General features: G+C 41.4%; 1 protein-coding gene across 2 annotated transcripts in view; it reads left to right on the plus strand.

Annotated features, from left to right (window-relative positions):
* cyp20a1 (cytochrome P450, family 20, subfamily A, polypeptide 1) overlaps window positions 1-12,893 on the plus strand; it is a 37,461-nt gene that overhangs the window by 17,889 nt on the left and 6,679 nt on the right. For both annotated transcript variants that reach the window (XM_072578410.1, XM_072578411.1), the window contains 6 exons: window positions 91-206; window positions 1,059-1,113; window positions 2,155-2,275; window positions 9,484-9,595; window positions 9,881-9,945; window positions 12,303-12,392. In XM_072578410.1, coding sequence (XP_072434511.1) covers window positions 91-206; window positions 1,059-1,113; window positions 2,155-2,275; window positions 9,484-9,595; window positions 9,881-9,945; window positions 12,303-12,392 — 559 coding nt within the window. The remainder of the gene's footprint in view (window positions 1-90; window positions 207-1,058; window positions 1,114-2,154; window positions 2,276-9,483; window positions 9,596-9,880; window positions 9,946-12,302; window positions 12,393-12,893) is intronic.

Genomic DNA, 12,893 nt, shown 5'->3' on the forward strand with positions numbered 1-12,893 from the left:
TTTCATTCAGCACCTTGAAATTAGAAGTTGACTAAGTTTTCTGTTCAGATTTGGATGCCTTCAAATTATTTTCAAACTCTTCTGTCCTAGCCCTGGGAGAAATGGAAGCTGCACTGAAGAAAGTGGCAAGAGAGCGCAAAGGACAAAGCAACAATCATGAAGTGTTCATGGACTCCTTGCTGCAGGGTGACCTCATTGAGAAGCAGGTACAGGTGGCTGGGCAGACTGAGATTGTATGACTAACTGATTAGGCTGTAAATGTATATATAACTCAGCAGCCAGTGATTGTGCTATTCCAGCTGGTTGCGTGTGTGTTGAGGGGGAGGGGGGTGGTGCAGTGCAGGATTTATGTAGAATTATGGGCAGGATTTCCCTCATCTTCGTATTTGAATCCTTCCATGGCTTCACCCCTCTCTATCTGTAACTTTCCCCACTCCTATAGCTGAGATATTTGTGTTGCTCTGATTCTGGCCTCTTGCTCATCTCCAATTGTAATCGCACCATTGGCTGACAGCTCCTTCAAAGGGTGTTGCTGGAGTTGTCTGACTTGTCTACCTCTTTTTCCTCCTTTAAGATTCTTCTTAAGATCTGCTTTTATGATCAAGGTTTTGGTCACCAGTCCCATTAATTACTTTTGAGGTTAATATTAAACTTTGATAAGTTAGTATGTATGATGTATATTGAGATGTCATACGACGTTTAAGGTACAGGTGGTTGTTGTTATACCATGACTGACATGGTGCATTGTTGCAATTGTTTGTTTGTTGTAAGGAGCATTGAATGTGTCCGTTCCCTTTTGTGGGGTAAGTAATGGGCACAGACGTGCATCCTGTGATTTTCATTGCAGCCTAAATTTCAAGCTTATCTTCTGAGTGATCCAGAAGAAATTGCCACACCAGCAGAGCCTTAGACTTCTGTTCTACCACCACTAGCTGTCTGTGCCGCCTACTTTCTGTTAGTTGCTGCACCCAGCTCCTGAACCAGTGGAGTCAATTCTACGAGCTCAAGCCTTGTTTCTGTGTGACAACTCTCGTGTGATCTTTTAATTATTTTGCCAGGTTCTGGAGGACAGTATGATCTTTTCACTGGCTGGAAGTGTGATCACAGCAAATCGTAAGTACAGTTTCATCTAAACACAGTGAAATTCAATTTTACCTGATCCCACTTGCAAGTAGAAAAATCACAATTTGCATATATAGCACCAATATTGTAGTAACTATTCCAAAGTACTTCACATGAAGTAATACCACAACGTCTCTCATAGATAAGCCCAGTAATATTTTACCCTCCGTCAGTCTTGATGATACTCCCTCCCTTAGAGGAAACTGTTACTGAGCATTGGAGCCTGAGTAATTCTGATTTGTATTATACAGGATACTCTGTACTCTCCCTGACTCAGCTCCTCTTTCCACCTGGCTTCCCCATTTCACCTTGGCTCCTGAACTCGTTTCCATAACCCTGTCCCAACTACCTCCTGTAATCCTCCCCATACTCCTAAGCTCCTCCTTCCATTCCTGGAACTCCTGTACCTTCTCCATCCAACCAGCCAATCCAACTGTGCTTTCCTCCTTGTCTTTCCCCAAGCTCCTCCGTTTTCCCTCCCAACTTCCTTTCCTTCTCTCTAACACCCCCCACCCTCCTCACAGACAGACAGACAGAAACACACACACACACACACACACACACACACACACACACACACACACACACACACACACACACACACACTCTCTCTCTCTCTCTCTCTCTCTCTCTCTCACATTTTTGACATACTGCCCACATGATATTCACTTGCAATCTGACTACGTGCATCATCATATGTTGGTCAAAGGTTGACACAGAAATGTAAGAAGACAACAAAAGATGTGTCCAGAGCTGGATGTAAAGATTGGATTCAAAGTATGTCTCAAAGATGAAAACATTTAGATAGAGAGTTGTGGAGTTGAGGCCTGTCCATTTATCCACTCAGCCCCCTTAGTGCTGTGTAGCTATCCTCTCCCAGCCCTGTTCTACGGTGTTACCCTCTTTCTGCCATGTGTCTGTAGGTGTCCTATCTCAGCAGTGTACTTCTCAGGTAGCCTCTCTCAGCTCCAATGCTGTGCAAATAAACACTATCTGAAATAATCACATTTGATCATGATTTCTCTTTTCCAGTGTGCATTTGGTCCACGTACTTTTTGACCACGTCAAGTTCAGTGCAGGAAAAACTTTACCAAGAGGTAACTAAGGTTCTGGGAAGGAGTCCGCTCACTTTTGATAAGCTGCAAGAACTGAGGTGAGAGATGATTTTCTGCAGTTGCCCTGGTTCAGATGATGTACCAGCTGTGAAGAGACAAATGTTAATAATTGTGGGAAATTTTAAGTAATGGGGACATATTCCTGAACCTGGAGCCCAGTTGGAGATAAAGATACCACCTAGTTTAATATCAGTCTAAATAGACTAAGAAACTTCCTGACTCAGTCTCTCATCTGTGCTGAGAAAGTTGAACAGAACTTGGGGTGCATTGTGGGTGCGGAGGACCTCTTTATGCATATGCAGGGTCATTCAAGTTTTGATTTCATTACAGCTTTGGTTCAAACATAGATAAGAGAGCTCAATTCGAGAGGTGAGGTGAGAGGGACAGCCCTTGACATCAAAACTGCGTTTGACTGAGTGAGGCGTTAAGGAGCTTTAGCAAAACCAGAATCAGTGTGTATCTTTGCTGGTTGGAGTTTTATATGGCACGTAGGAAGTTGATTGTAGTTGTTAGAGGTCAGTCATCTCAGCTTCAGGACATTTCTGCAGGAGCCCCTCAAGTTAGTGTCCTAGGCCCAATCATCTTTAGCTGTTTCATCAATGACCTTCCCTCCCTCAGAAGTGGGGATGTTTGCTGATGATTCACAATATTCACGACACTTCGGATACTGAAGCAGCCTATGTTCAAATGCAACAAGATCTGGACAATACCCAGGCTTTGGCTGACAACTGGCAAGTAACATTTGGACCAAGCAAATGCCAGGCAATGACTATCTCCAATAAGCGATGATCTGACCACCACCCATTGCCATCACTGCAACCCCACTATTGAAATGCTTGTGTTACCATTGACAGAAACTCAACTGGACTCACCATATAAACACAGTGGCTACAAGTTCAGGTCTCAGGCGAGGAATACTGTGGAGAGTAACTCACCCTCTAAACCTAGGACCACAACCATCTAGAAGGCCAAAGGCAGCAGATGCATGGGAGCACCATCGACTGCAAGTTCCCCTGTATGTCAATCTACAGTACATGGACTGCAATGATTCAAGAAGGCAGCTCACCACCACCTTCTCAAGGGCAGTTAGGGACAGAAAATAAATGCTAGTCAGCAATACCCATGAATCACAAATGAATAATAGTTAAAAACAACTTCAAACATGCTGCCAGAGGGCTATGTCACTACTGGGACATCATAGCTGACTACAATATAGGCATAATTTCCAACAGGTATCATGAGATAATGGTCAAAAGCAGAATCCTTGGCTGATATCCTATCACTGTGTAACCCAAGAACAGGAATTCTGGCTGATTTCCCCCCTCTATCTCTAGTCCAGGGGTGATTGGGCAGTGGTAAGAAACTGAAACCTCACGATACTTTTCCAACCCCTTTTCTTATCCAGCGATAATAACATACCCAGGTATCAAACCTGGGATCTTCCTGTGTTGGGCTGTTTTATATTGCCTTGGGCAGCCTTCTGGCAGTAGGGCTATTTTACCTATTATTTAATGACATTTTTTTGTATCTTGTGCATCATGCTTGCCAATGTTACTCACCATTCCTTGAAACAAGGTAGATATCTTCCTAACTAAGGTTGTCTCAAAGTATCTACCTTAGCTATGAGTCAAGACTCATGGGTTCAAGTCTTATGTAGAGACTTGAGCACACAATCCACACTAACACATCCAGTATTGTACTGAGGGACTGTTGCACTGTTGGAAATGGTGATATGATGTTGAATCAAAGTCCCATCTTCCCTTTCAGGTAGATGTAAAAGATCCCTTGGCACTTTTGAAGACAAGCAGAGTATTTATCCCCAGTGTCCTCATTGATGTTCACCTCTCAACCAAATGTGATGATGCTGCTCCTTTAACAAGATTATGGAGTCTTTGGTTTTTTTTATTCAGGAGGTCATAAAAGACAGACTCCGAAAAGTCTGGGTTTGAAAGGTTTTAGGGCCTGTTTGATTATAGCTAACAGGTAGTGCCTCAGGCAAAAGACTTTTAAGTTTTTAAAAAACACCTTTACAATGAAAGGGGAGGGGACATCTCTCCCAGCTTAGCTTCTCTCTGGTTTGATTTGTTTTTTGGCAATTTGGCTATTCACTGAAAGCAGTCAGTTGAAAAGCTGCTGGACCCAAAAAAGCATGTACAGACTGATCTTCCTCTCTTTCTGACTTCTCTCCTGTAAGACCCTGTGTGTGATTTTGTGTTTGATTTGACCTTTTGTACCAAGGGGTTTTTATGTTCTAAGCTTTGAGAAGATTTGTAGCTCAGGTTGCGGTTTTGGATGTAGGTTCGCTCGCTGAGCTTGAAGATTCATTTCCAGATGTTTCGTCACCCTACTAGGTAACATCTTCAGTGGGCGTCAGGCGAAGCACTGTTGAAAATTCCTGCTTTCTATTTGTAAGTTTGGGTTGGTGATGTAATTTCTTGTGGTGATGTTATTTCCTGTGGTGAAGTCACTTCCTTTTCTTAGGAGGTGGTAGATGGGGTGTAATTCAGTGTGTTTGTTGATAGAGTTCCAATTGGAATGCCATGCTTCTGGAATTCTTGTGCGTGTCTTTGTTCAGTTTGTCCTAGGATGGATGTGCTGTCCCAGTCGAAGTGGTGTCCTTCCTCATCTGTATGTAAGGATACTAGTGAGAGAGGATCATGTCTTTTCCTGGCTTGTTTTCTGCCTGTTTATCCAAAAAAAACTAGCCACCAGGATACATGAACACCAACTAGCCAGAAAAAAACATGACCCTCTCTCACTAGTATCCCTGCGTACAGATGAGGAAGGACACCACTTTGACTGGGACAGCACATCCATCCTCGGACAAGCCAAACAAAGACACGCACGAGAATTCCAAGAAGCATGGCATTCCAACCGGAACTCTATCAACAAACACATTGAGTTAGATCCCATCCCCTGAGAAAAGGAACAGGAAATAACATCTCCAACCCAAACCTATAACTAGAAAGCAGGAATTTTCAGCAGTGCTTCGCCTGAGGCCCACTGAAGATGTTACCTAGTAGGGTGACGAAATATCTGGAAATGAATCTTCAAGCTCAGCGAGCAAACCTACATCCAATTGTTCTAAGTATTTGGACCAGCATCATGAAGTTGGGATGATCTGTTGGATTTTCGGATAGGTTAGGTTATTCAATATTCTATTCTTTGTTTGTGTTCCATTCGGTAATCTTGTTTTGTTTGAAACTATGTGGTTTGATCAGTGGCATTTCTCCTGCAATATCCAGTTGACACCTGTTTAAAACAACTAGTAAAGTTAGGGACTGGACCACTTTCCTGAAATGTTTTGAGGGGATCTAGCTTGGCCTATTAACAGATTGGGGCTGTTTGCGGGATTTGTTCTATAGTTCCAATTTGGGATTAGGGTTGTTAGACTTGAAACCAGCAAGTGGAAGGTGTTAGTGTCTTTTGTTCTGGGTGTTGAATTTAGTTGGTTTAAACCATGCTTAGGATAACAATAGTTCTTTCAGTCACCAAGAGTTTTCTTGGGGTGGAAGAAGTGACTTGGTGAGTTTTGCAAAAGGTGATTAAAGCCAAGCTGCTGGAATTATCAGACAAGCAGGAGTTGGAGCTGCCTCTTTGAGTGAGGAAAGGATATATAATTACAGAAATAGCTGTGCATTTAAATTTGCTAGAAACACCATCAGAATCTTTAGAGATGGCTAAAATTCATTTGAAAATGAAGCAGCTTGAGTTAGAGGCAAAATTCAAGGAATTACCATCAAGAGCAGAGGAAAGAAATGAAGGAGAGGGACTTTGAATTTTAGAAAAATTGACATTTAGAATAGAGTTTAAAAATTCACTTCCTGAAGTAGTGAGAACACATGTGGAAAAGTAGAGAGTTAAAACGGCAAAATTAGCAGTGGAAATGCCTGATGATTATGAGTTGGTCCATAAATCAAAGGTTGGATTCCAAAATCAATTCCTATCTGAAGGATAGAAACTGGGGAAAAGAGAAGTCTTCGCGTGGAAAGGGAAAGGTAGATCTCAGTGAAGATCAGAAGATTAATTTATCACAGGGTGTGGAAATCCTTGAGAGGAAAGAGAAGGTGTTTTCACCACAATAAGGTAATGAAATCACAGTGTTGGTGGATTAGGAAAAGCACTGGGAAGCCAGATATAGGAAAACAGGATACGCCAGTGATTTTTGTTGAAGTGATAATGGAAAGCATGGCGGAGGCTAGAAAACTGCACCAGAATGTCCAAGAACTGCACCAGAATGGCCGGAGCTTGGTTAAGGAGGAAGTGCCAAATCTTCTTAAACCACACACATCCAAAGGTAAAGTTTACTGGCATAGGCCAGGAGCAGCAGATAAAGAAGTTGCAATATAAAGGGATTCAGGATCCTCTCAATTTGGGATGTTGGAAGATGAGAAGATATGTACCTCTCAAGGACTATTGCCAGAAAAAATGCTAGTAATGGGAATTCACAGTGAGACTAGAGGCGCTCAATTATGTAAAGTGTGGTTAAAGTGTCCAGTGAAGAGTGGAGAAGTTGTGGTGGGAGTACTGGGCAAACTCTCTGCTCCGGGAAAACAATTTGTTCTTAATAATGACTTAGCTGGTTCACAGGTAGGAGTGCTGCCTGCTGTAGTTGAAAATCCAGTGGAAACTCAGGCAACTGAACTGTTACAGGACACATATCCTGGGACTTTTCCTGACTGTGTGGTAATAAGGTCACAAAGTCACTAGTTGATCAAAGAGTACAAATCAGAAAGTTGAAATGGAATTAGCAAAGACCCTGTTTGATCAGATGATTGAGACAAGCTAGGAGCAGATAGGTGACACAGCAGGCATCTGTAGCTCAGATAAATTAACTGAGTTACAGCAGAAAGTTGAAAAATTAAAGCAATTGTATCAAAAGGCATACACAGACAAAGAATCCGAATGCATCCCTGCATGTTGTTATCTTAAAAATGATGTCTTAATGAGGAAATGGGAAGGATGTTGCTGAATTTTGCTAGGCATGTCAGGTAATTGGAAAGCCACAGGCAGTGATAAAACCCGCACTTATAATACCTATTCCTTCATTTGAGGAACCTTTTTACAAGAGTATTAATTTATTGCGTAGGACCCCTACCTAAGACAAAAGTTGGGAATCCGTATTTGTTAATAATAATGGATGTGTCCACTAGATTTCCAATGGCTGTCCCATTATGCAATATCATAGCTGAAAGGATTGTAGAGATTACCCAACTGTGTAGTTTATATTCATGACCTGGTGAATTTTAGTCACTCATGGAAGGAACATTTACAGCATTTATTGGACTTGCTCAATCAACTTCGGAAGGCAGGTTAGTGATAAATCTGGCTGAAAGTGAATTTGCCAAAGCCCAAGTCACCTTCCTGGATTATTGGATGTGGACAGATGGCAAAAACAAAAGTAATTGGGGAGTTTCACATACCATCGACTAAAAGAGCAGCACTATGGTTTCTGGGATTGAGTGGATTTTATCAAATTTTGTACCAAATTTTAGCAGTGTGGTTGCTCCCCTCACTGATTTGCTAAAGGAGGGCAAGAAGTTTCAGTGGACAGTGGACTGTCAGAAGGTGTTTGACAGCTTGAAGACTGTGTTAACCACTGTCCCAGTATTAGCCACACCTAATTATGCAAAGCCATTTAAGGGGTGGCTATCGATGCAATTGATGTGGATGTTGGTGCTGTGCTGTTACAGGAAGATGACGAGAAGATAGAAAGACCTATTGGATATTTCTTCAGGAAATTGAAGTTCATCAGAACTATTTGACAGTTGAGAAGGAGACTTTGAGCTTGTTGTTGACTTTACAACATTTCATTGTTTATGTTACCATATAATCATATATAATCATATACTGTACACCGATCATAACCCATTGAGGTATGTTGAGAAATTTAAGAGCAAAAATGCCAGATTGTTTAGATGGAACTTGTTACAGCCATTCAATTTGAAAATTGTGCATGTGGCAGGATGAGAAAACGTGATTGCCAATGCATTGTCGAGATTTGAGTGGGAAATGGAGGTGTTTGGTGGCAGGAGTAAAACAGACCAAAACAAAATGTTGTAGCGCATGTTTGCCTGATTATTGTCTCTGTGCTGTATATATGTGTTGTAGAGTACTAACAGTTTTAAGATTAAGGGATTTTAAAATGAAGCCATCTTTGGATATCGATGGTTCATTTTGTTTTAAAGGAGGAGGTCTGATGCTGCTGCTCCTTTAACAAGGTATTGGTGGCCTTGGTGTTTTTTTTTCAATAGGTTGTAAAAGACACAGACTCCGAAAAATTTGGGTTTGAAAGGTTTTAGGACCAATTTGATTATAGCTAACAGATACTGCCTCATGCAAAAGGCTTTTAAGTTTAAAAAAAAACACTTTTACAATGAAAAGGGAGTGGCTGGTTCTCCCAGCTCAGCTTTTCTCTGGTTTGAAATGGTTTTTGGCAGTCTGGCTATTCAATGAAAGTAGTCAGTGAGCTGAAAAGCTGCTGGACCCGAAGGAGCAAGCCCAGGCTGACTCACTATCTGATTTCTCTCCTGTAAGACCCTGTGTTTGATTTTACCTTTTGTGCCAAGGGGTGTTTATGGGTATTGGGCTAAGTATTTGGAACAGCATCATTAAGTTGGGATGACCTTTTGGGTTTTGGATAGGTTAAGTCATTGAGTATTCTGTTCTCTTTTGTTTGTGTTCCATTCGGTAATCTTGTAAATAAATCCTGTTTTGTTTAAAACTGTGTGGTTTGACCAGTGGCGTCTCTCCTGCAATATCCACTTGACATCTGCTTAAAACAACTAGCAAAGTTAGGGACTGGCTCTCTTTCTGGAAATGTTTTGAGGGGACCTGGCCTGGTCCATAACACAAGACACAAAGAATTGGTGATCGGTTCACCCCCATATTGTGGCTTGTGGCATCTTGCTGTGTGTAAATTGGCTGCTATGTTTCCTTCTTTATAACAGTGACTAATCTTAAAGAGTATTTAATTGCCTATGAAACATAACGAAAGCAGCTATATCAAAACAAGTCTTCATTTTTCATTTGGTGCTGCGTGCTAATGACTCAGGCTTGCAGCAGGAAAGTGTGAGCAGCTGCTGCTCATACACTGTAGACAAATTTCCATAGTCCCTCTATTCAGGATCCACAAGTTGCTTCTACGCAATGTCATGTGCCTCCTGCAAAACAGTCCCTAAGACACCATCTAATTTTACGCTGCAGTGATGGGAACATTAAATAATCCTGTCCTCCCCAACCATAGGTACTGCCAGCAGGTTTTGAATGAGACTGTCCGAACAGCGAAGCTCACCCCTGTTGCAGCGCGACTTCAGGAGCTGGAAGGGAGTGTCATCCATCACATCATCCCAAAGGAGGTAAGACAGGAGTATTGGAATTGCAGCTATCACACACAGCCTCTTGTTTTTTATATGCTGGTTATCTTTCCTTGTTTGTCGAAGGTGCAAACTCCAGCTTGAGGCACACTTCAGGCAACACTATTCTTATACCTTAACCAATGGATTATTTTCTTATGAGCTAGTGTCATCAAGTCTGTTTGTACACAATCCATGCAGACTAGTGGATACTTCATTCAAATGAATCATTTAAGAACTAATTGATCCATTGACTCTTTATTCACACTTTCTTTTTATCTTCCTCAGACTCTGGTCATTTACGCCCTTGGTGTTGTGCTTCAGGATGACACATCATGGCACATGCCTTACAGGTATCTTCAAATTCCTACTTTTTAAGGTTATGTTTTATTGTGTGATTCTTTGTCCTAAACAAGGTGACAGCTAGTAACAGTGGGGAATTCAACAGCTTCCCATGTCATCAGCAGCTAGTCCCAGGGCAGGTACCATATGGATTAGCAACAGAACAAAGCTTGTATTACATTAATTCCTCCAAAGTTTTTGACCACTGTGACCTCATTTTAATGCTTTAAAATTGATGTGACTACAGAGTGAAAGCAGGAAAAGTGATAGTTGTGAGAGGGTCGTCACAAACCCATTTTGAATGCTCTTACCTTAACCCGAATCGATCCCCAGAAGCCAAGAGAGAAATCCTCCCTCTCTGCGTGATATCATAGTTTGTCTCACTCTTGCTGCTTACCCTTTCCTTTCCACTGTCCCTTTCAACTTGTCACTTCTCTCTCACAAAGCCTTGCTGTAAATGAGGACTGAGGAGAGGGGCAGTGGGATGACAGGATGCAAGGCAGAGAGCTGGAGAGGTGATAAACAGGAGGGGAAGCAACAATTGGGCCTCTGGAAAGGCAGGTGGTGTTTGGCAAGCAGTAAATGCTGAATAAAACTCGGCAGCAATATGGAGATTGGCTCCATCAGATCTTGCAGTAACCAGTTAGTGTTGCTGCAGAGCACAATGGGAAGTTGTAGTTCTGTCAAAGTGCTCCGTTGCAAGAGTTTCATTCAGTCTTGAGTTTATTTCTGCAGCGATCATTGCTGCTTCAGGGAAAAGGGAGCTCACAACCCCAATTGCTTGTTCTGCAACCCACAGTTGTAAACTAATCCATCAAATACTACCAAGCCAGGTGAAAAGCTCATCTACACTGTCAACCAAACACTCCCAGGGCAGACACAGCACACAATCAGAAACATAGTAAAGTTCCTTTTTCACCATCCCCATCAAAAACTCCCAGACCTGGGGTAGCATGGGTTGAGATCCAGAGTAAAATTCCTGCTGTTAGCAAATCTGGAGTACACAGTATTGGAGATATCCAACTCAAGTGGCTATTGTTTTGGAGATAAGAGGTGAAGAAAGAATAAACAAAAGATATTCACATTGGCAGGTTGTGACAAGTGGCCTTCCCTAAGAATTTGTTCTGCAGCAACAACTTTTCACCATATTTATTAATATTTATTAATGATAATTGCGTATCCATGTTTGCTCATTGAGGAGGAACAGTAAGTAATGTAGGTTAGATTGAAAGTTGTAAAGAGACCTAGATTAAGGGACCAGACAAAGCTATTACTAAATGGAATTCATTGTTGTTAAGCATGAGGATGTTCATTTTGGACAGAAGGAAGATAAATCTGATTCTTTTCAAAATGCTCAGAAACTTGGGACTAAAAGCAAAGAGATTTGGGGATCGAAATACACGGATCCTTAAAGGCCATGAACTGCTACAAAATGTAATTGAAAAGGTCACAGAATCGTAGCCTTGATGTAAAGGGGGCCAGATTACCAAGGGGGTTCTGGTCTGCTTCAGTTGAGTCAAACCTTCTGGGTATAGTGTTCAGTTTTGGACCCAAACATTAAGATGGATATTTTGACGATGTGGGGTGTCCTGAATGATGCCTGGCCTTAGGTAAAATTATTAGTTGGATTTGATAGGATGGTTACAGAGAATCCAATTTCTTTGCTGATGAACAGGGGGATGTAAAATTAGAACTCAGCTATTTAGAAATGAAACCAGGAAGCACTGGTAGAAATCTGGAAAACAGAACAATTAGAGCTATCAAGATTGACAGTAAGAGTTTTTTGCTGGATCAGGATATCAAAAGATACAGAACAATAAAAGGGATGAGCTAGAAATCAAACATGATCTAACTAAATGGTAGAGCAAGGTCAAGGGGTTTAATGATTTCTTGTTGACCCTCGCGTTTGAGCACAAAGGTACCATTATTTAGTTTACTCTGGCAATTCACCTGCTTACTGATTTTCAAAGAACTTGGTTTTGTGACCTATGTCTTTTGTGCTGTTCTACATTGAGGTTTATCATTGTCCTGAAATGTGGTGGTCTTTTTCTTAACTTCCTCTTCAAATTCCCTCCATCTCCTCCACTGTTTTTTCACTGATGAAGATCCGGTGGAATACATTTATGCAATACTAAACTGCACTGCCATCTTTCATGTTCAACTCCAGTTTTATGAAAGAATGCTATGTGTATGCACATGTTAGAGTATGTATCTGCTTTTCCACCTTCAATTAATAAATTATATTTAGGAGTAGTCAAATCTGGATTTGTGCAATATCAGTTTTACATTGCAGAGTGGGTGACCATACTGAAAGCTATTCTGTCTGGAGATCTGTTTTAACAAAGACAGTTCTCGCCTTATCTTGCAGGTTTGATCCAGAAAGGTTCAACGATGAAGCTGCTAGGAAGCAATTTACATTGCTGGGATTTTCCGGGAGCCAGGAATGCCCAGAGTTGAGGTAAAACAATATACTTCTGAAGGGCTTTTCAAGGTAATTGATGGGAGGATGTATCCTCTTTTGGGAAAACTAGACTTTTCTACCAGAGTTTAATAGTAAGGGATCTCCCATTTACAACAAAGGAGGAATTTCTTCTCAAAGAATCATTTGTCTTTGGATTGGAATTCTCTTCTCCAATTGAGAAAAGTAGGCTTGTTGAAGACTGAGTATTCAAGACTGAGTTAAATGGGCATTGATGGACAGGGGAGTCAAGGGTTATAGAGAAGAGGCAGACAAGTGAACTTTAGGCCATAATCAGATTGTCCTCATCCTGTCGAATGGCAGGACAGGTTCAATAGTCTGAATGATCCTCTATTGCTATTCCTTACGTAAAGTAGTGAGGTGCTCCACCAAGGAAAGATTTCAGTTGTAAATTTTATCCCCCTCAGAATAGAAATTAATCTAGTTTGTTCAAGTTCCTTATGAAAGAGGAAGTGGTTTCATTCTCCCGAGGCTTCCTGT

The sequence above is a fragment of the Chiloscyllium punctatum genome, chromosome 10 (genome assembly GCF_047496795.1).
Source record: "Chiloscyllium punctatum isolate Juve2018m chromosome 10, sChiPun1.3, whole genome shotgun sequence".
Classification (NCBI taxonomy): Eukaryota; Metazoa; Chordata; class Chondrichthyes; order Orectolobiformes; family Hemiscylliidae; genus Chiloscyllium; species Chiloscyllium punctatum.